The sequence below is a fragment of the Austrofundulus limnaeus genome, unplaced genomic scaffold (genome assembly GCF_001266775.1).
Source record: "Austrofundulus limnaeus strain Quisiro unplaced genomic scaffold, Austrofundulus_limnaeus-1.0 Scaffold1087, whole genome shotgun sequence".
Lineage (NCBI taxonomy): Eukaryota > Metazoa > Chordata > Actinopteri > Cyprinodontiformes > Rivulidae > Austrofundulus > Austrofundulus limnaeus.
The window spans coordinates 80,187-86,063 of NW_013953489.1; the positions used below are offsets into that span (position 1 = coordinate 80,187).

Genomic DNA, 5,877 nt, shown 5'->3' on the forward strand with positions numbered 1-5,877 from the left:
ACACACACACACACACACACACACACACACACACACACACACACACACACACACACGTTAGATGCAGAAAGCAAGGGCACACCCAAACTGCAAAATAAATAAATAAATAAATAAATAACACAAAGGTGCCAATCAGTGTATAAGACACTAGTCTGGTCTAAAATGTAATAAAAAAACAACATACAGACACATTTGACAAGTCTAGATGAGACAACTTTTTATGCAAGCTATATAAAAATAAATGTATGTCTACCTTAGTGTGACTTCTGACACTGAGAGGAGGAGGCCAGGGTCTCTTAGGTGGGCAGTATGAGGTGGATGAGAGGCGCAGGCAGGTCTCCAGGTGATCATCAGTGGATCTGTTCTTGGACTTGACGATTTTCATGTGAGAGAAAGCTGACTCAAGTTCAAAGCACCTCTTCTGATGGTGGGATACGTTTCCTCTGACAGCAGACTCCAGAACTCTCAATCCATGCGACTTGTTGCTCTGGATTTGATCCCAATGTCATTTTTCAGAGTCAAAACCTCATTTTCAACACCAGACGTTTTTTTGTGTTGAGACAGGACGCGGCTAGCAGCCTTACCTTTGCTTTGGTTATTCTGAGCTCGATTAGGAGGGGAAATTCGCATCGTAGGGTCTGTGCATTGTTTTGAAAGAAATGCAGTTCCACGTTATCCTTTTTGGACAAGCCAAGGCAGCACTCGAATTACATGAGTCCTCTTCCYACTCCAGGTGAAAATAATAAGTTTTTGTTTGCTTGTTAGCTYGTCTTTCATTCATTTTTTTTCCGCCTCTCTGCTATGTTGTAAACATGTGTCCCTAAAGTCTCGCGAGATCATGTTCGGAGTGCTGTTTCACAGCACCCAAAACTCGCGAGACYACGTCTGTGAGAATACAAGATGGGGAGTGGAGGGTAACAGCTGACGAGCCGACTCGTCAGCTGTTAGAGCAAGGTTGTGCTTCGTGGGCGACTGGGAATCAGCTTGCGGACAGCGACTGGTTGGGCACACCAGTTTTAGAGGGACCTTAAAGTGAGTGAACATGAGGCGGGACGTGTTTGTCAGCAGCTCTGAATGAAGGTAAAAACCCATTATCATGTGGTTCAACTCAAACTGCAGTCTCTATTTACTGAAAGAGTTAAAAATTGAAATAAAACAAGTGAATTAAAGTGCTTTTATTTTGACAGTCAGCCTGTGTTCTGTTGGAGAAGATGAAGCTGATGTTGGTGCTCACCTCTTTAGAGTCCTGCAGTGAGGACAGCACCTCGTTGACCAGCGTCACATCGTCTTCAGCCATGCTCAACAAGTCTTTCACTTCTTTCTGCTCCAGCAGCAGCTCTTCACTTCTCCTCTGAGGGCAACAGGAACAGGTATCAGTCTCTCTTTCTCTCTCTCGCTGCTTCCTGTGAACGGCTCGGTTCAGCTCACCTGGTTGTCCTCCAGAGTTTTCTCGTTAACATTGTTGAGCTCTGCAGCTGCAGCTGTGTTGTTCACGGCCTCGTTCAGAAATTCTCGGAGGTCCATCAGGTCAGAGTGGAAGCGGGCCAGGCGGTCTCTGATCTCCTTGGTCAGATTTTTGTTTTCCTGCTGACGATCTGCTAACTCTTTTTGAACACGATCCAACACTGAAAACAGACATGGAGTACTCGTATCAGTCATCAAGCTTCAGACCAACATCCTCATGTTAAACATTTAATAAGGTTTAAATATTCTGATCAAACCTTTAAAATAACGCAAGTTGTCACACTCAGAGTGTTGAGAACTGCTCAGCTACTACCACATCAACTCTTGAGTAAAGTTAAGCTGTCTTTTATGTTTATTATTTTAGCCGTTTCCTTTTTTTGTTGCTTGTAAAACTGTATTTAAAACATAAACTCAAGTTTAGCTGTGTGCACTGACAGATACATTCTCTCCATAAGCACAAATAAAACTGTTTGTATTAAACTTACATTTGTCTGCTTCCATCTTCTCTCTGTCTGCCAGGTTTTTCTGTCCCGTCAGGTTCCTGAGCCTCATCTCCCTCATTATGGCCTGCACCTCCCTCATCTTCCTCTCCCTCTCATCATCATCCTGGCCAGTCTCGGTTTCATTCAACGACTGGTTGGCCAGCAGCAGCATGGCTGTGAGAAGAAGAAAAGAACAACATTTCATCTTTGGATTGTTTCCTTTTTTGTTTTCTTACTGTTTCAGAACTGAAATGGAGTTTTTATTTGAYTTTAAAGAATGCACCTACACTAAATACTCCACATTAACAAGTTAAAAAAGACAAATAGGTACATAGAAATGAAAGTGTTGTTAACTCGTTGTTAGCGTTAGTGATAGCATTGATATCATAGGCTAATTACTTAAAATAGCACAACTCACTACCGACCTGGGCAGAAACAAGTTGACAGAGATTTAAAGCTTCTTTGGATCCTAAATGTTTGACCCAAMCTGAATCTAAATAATTGTAGGTTTCGAGGTTTTTGAAAGTTTTCATCTGGCTTGTTGTATAATATGAGGTCTGCAGCACCAGATAGTTTGTAAATCCCCTCAACACCGGCTAAATCCTCCAGATTATATGACGTCTTTTTTATTAAGACGATATGGATCGTATCCTAAATGTACATATATTTGATAGCGATATCTCATTTCCCATCTGAATTTCGAGCTTCATCCGGGTCACGTGACTGCATCCCAGCAACTGTAACTACACAAGCCCCGCACCCTTTATGAGCTTTAAATCCAAATGAAGTACCGCTCCAGCTTCCTGACTCGTTCACTCCACCCTGTGTGGCCATTTTTATAGTTTGATAGCAGAGATACGATTTTATAACTGCAAAGAAACATTTTATTTACAAATGAATCAAAAAATGTGTCATAGTCACCAAAGGTTGGGAACCCAGAACACAGGCGGACACAAGGAGCTCGAAAGCAAAATGTAAATTAATAAATAAAACAAAAATGCAGACATGGCGGCAAACACATGGAGGATACATGAGGGAGACAGAGCGACGGAGGAAAACCATGCAAGGAACCAGTGGTGTGGAGATGGAAAGATCCTGAATCAATAAGAAAACTAAGTAGGTCCTCTGGACAGGGTCTTCTTTAATGAAAAGTTTCATCTCTCCACCAAGAGACTTCTTCATTCTGAGGAGTTTCAGGTGAACTCAGTCTTATAAGCACTGCCTCCACATTGTGGACAAACAGGTTGGTCACATGCAAAAGAGGATCATCAGCCAAACAATAGGTTGTTAGTGCCTTGATTGTCTCTATTGTTCATAGAGGGTCATKYGSYCCATCACCTGACTATTGTTGGGGCCCTGATTCCCACCTTTTGCTCAGGGGGCGGAGTCATACTTGCAATAATGTTTAATAGTGGACTGTTTTTCTTCACAAAAATGGCTTCCTTTACTGCTCTCTCAAACCAACGTTCCTCTCTATCAAGGATGAGATCCTTAAASCCAGACCCAAACCAGTCATCATTCCATATGAGGCGGGAGTTTCAGAGAAACTGAGACGTTTATGATCTAAATATGACGTCCCAGTGACTTTCAAACCCCAAAACACGTTACGACAAAGATTGGTTCACCCCAAAGATCCAGTTCCCTGGCACAGAGTAATATTGTGTATGCTGTTAAGTGCCAGGAGGACTGTGATCTGTTATACATCGGGGAAACAAAACAGCCACTGTTCAAAAGAATGAGCCAGCACAGACGAGCTACATTGTCAGGCCAGGAATCTGCAGTTTACACTCATCTACAGGCCAGGAATCTGCAGTTTACACTCATCTACAGGCCAGGAATCTGCAGTTTACACTCATCTACAGGCCAGGACTCTGCAGTCTACACTCATCTACAGGCCAGGAATCTGCAGTCTACACTCATCTACAGGCCAGGAATCTGCAGTCTACACTCATCTACAGGCCAGGATTCTGCAGTCTAGAGTCATCAACAGGCCAGCAGTCACTCTTTCAGGGATGAAGATGTTCTCATCCTTGATGGAGAGGAACATTGGTTTGAGAGGTGAGTAAAGGAAGCCATTTTTGTGAAGAAAAACCATCCATCATTAAACAGAGGTGGAGGCCATCGTGTCCAGTTGTCCCCCTCATGCAATGCTGTTATTGCAAGTATGATTCAGCCCCCTACGAGCAAAAGGTGGGAATCAGGGCCCGAACGATAGTCAGRTGATGGAGCACATGACCCTCTATGAACAATAGAGCCAATCAAGGCACTAACGAACTATTGTTAGGCCGATGGTCCTCTTTTGCATGTGACCAACCTGTTTGTCCACCATCTGGAGGCAGTTCTTATAAGATTGAGTTCATCTGAAACTCCTCAGACTGAAGAAGCCTCTTGGAGGAGAGACAAAACATTTCATTAAAGAAGAACCCATCCAGAGGACCTACTTATTATTATTTTTTTTCTACCTGGATTACTGAGATGCATCAGGACAAAAAGACTGAATATACAGTAAAGGTATACTGTATAAGGACTGGGCTAATGACAGAATGAGAGGCAGCTGGTCTGATTAATGAGTGGCAACAGGTGAGTGGTAGGGTGACAGGAAACACAGAGCTGACAGGAGGGAAGAGAAATGACAGCAACTAAACAGTCGTGAGTAGTTTACTCCCTCTGTCATACCGTTGATGTCCATGCTGATGTTGTTGATGAAGGACAGTAGATGGTCGGCCCTCTGGTGTGTGTCGATGGTCCTGTCATCCAGGTCGCCCGTCTTGTGTGTCATTGCTTCCACCTAAAACTCAGTAACACACAACACTTCTTCACACACACAGCAGTTATACAAACTGCTATGCTGTCTTCAGCTTGTGTTCGGCTTAAGTGAACTTTAACATCTGTCTTCAGCACGGAACACTGACATGGTTTTCACAGAAAATATCTCCAGTTTTTTAAAACATTTAAAATTTCATAGTAACATATGTAGAAGTAATCAGTTTCACCCTGCAGAAAACTATGAACTCATGCAGAGGAGCGTAGTCTTGGTTTGTGGTTTTATTCTGGAAACTTCTTCAGACCTAACAGACATTTAGCCGTGTGTTTCTCACCTTCTTCTGYAGTTCATCAATGTCATCACTGATGTTTATGATGTCAGCCTCCAGCATGTCGGCTCGACTCCTGCTGTCATCCAGAGAACTGTTGTAGTCTCTGATGTTTTGCTACAATCATGATGGAGAGCTTTTAGTTTCAGGATTTAAAAGTACTTTAGATGAGTAAAATATGAAACACATTAGATAATAACCTTGTTGGTTTAAACACTGTTTCTCTGTTCAAAACTCTCAGCTCATTCAGGAGATAAAATACTGTAATTATTTATTTCTATCCATCCATCCATCCATCCATCCATCCATCCATCCATCCATCCATCCATCTATCCATTCATCCATCATCCATCCATCCATCAATTCATAATCCATCCATTTATCCAAAATCCATCCATCAATTCATCCATCATCCATTCATCCATCCATCCATCCATCCATCCATCCATCCATCCATCCATCATCCATCTATTCATCAACCATCTGTCCATCCATCCATCAATTCATAATCCATCCATTCATCCATCATCCATCCACCCTCCATCTATCCATCTATCCATCATCCATCCATCATTCATCCATCCATCAAGTCATAATCCAACATCCATCCATCATCCATCCATCATCCATCCATCCATCCATCCATCCATCCGTCCATCCATCCATCCACCATCATCATTCATCCATCCATCATCCATTATTCATCCATCCATCATCCATCCATCATCCATTATTCATCCATCCATCATCCATCCATCAATCCATCATCCATTATTCATCCATCCATCCATCCATCATCCATTATCCATCCATCCATCCATCATCCATTATCCATCCAT

At 42.6% G+C, this 5,877-nt stretch overlaps 1 protein-coding gene across 1 annotated transcript in view; it reads right to left on the reverse strand.

The window, feature by feature from the left end:
- The window catches only part of LOC106534083 (laminin subunit alpha-5), a gene marked incomplete at its 5' end in the record, with an annotated part of 45,903 nt that extends 40,748 nt beyond the window's left edge, over window positions 1–5,155 (reverse strand). The window contains 5 exon segments of the mRNA XM_014030594.1: window positions 1,235–1,351; window positions 1,429–1,625; window positions 1,950–2,120; window positions 4,623–4,734; window positions 5,045–5,155. Coding sequence (XP_013886048.1) covers window positions 1,235–1,351; window positions 1,429–1,625; window positions 1,950–2,120; window positions 4,623–4,734; window positions 5,045–5,155 — 708 coding nt within the window.
- Between the last annotated feature and the right edge of the window lie 722 nt (window positions 5,156–5,877).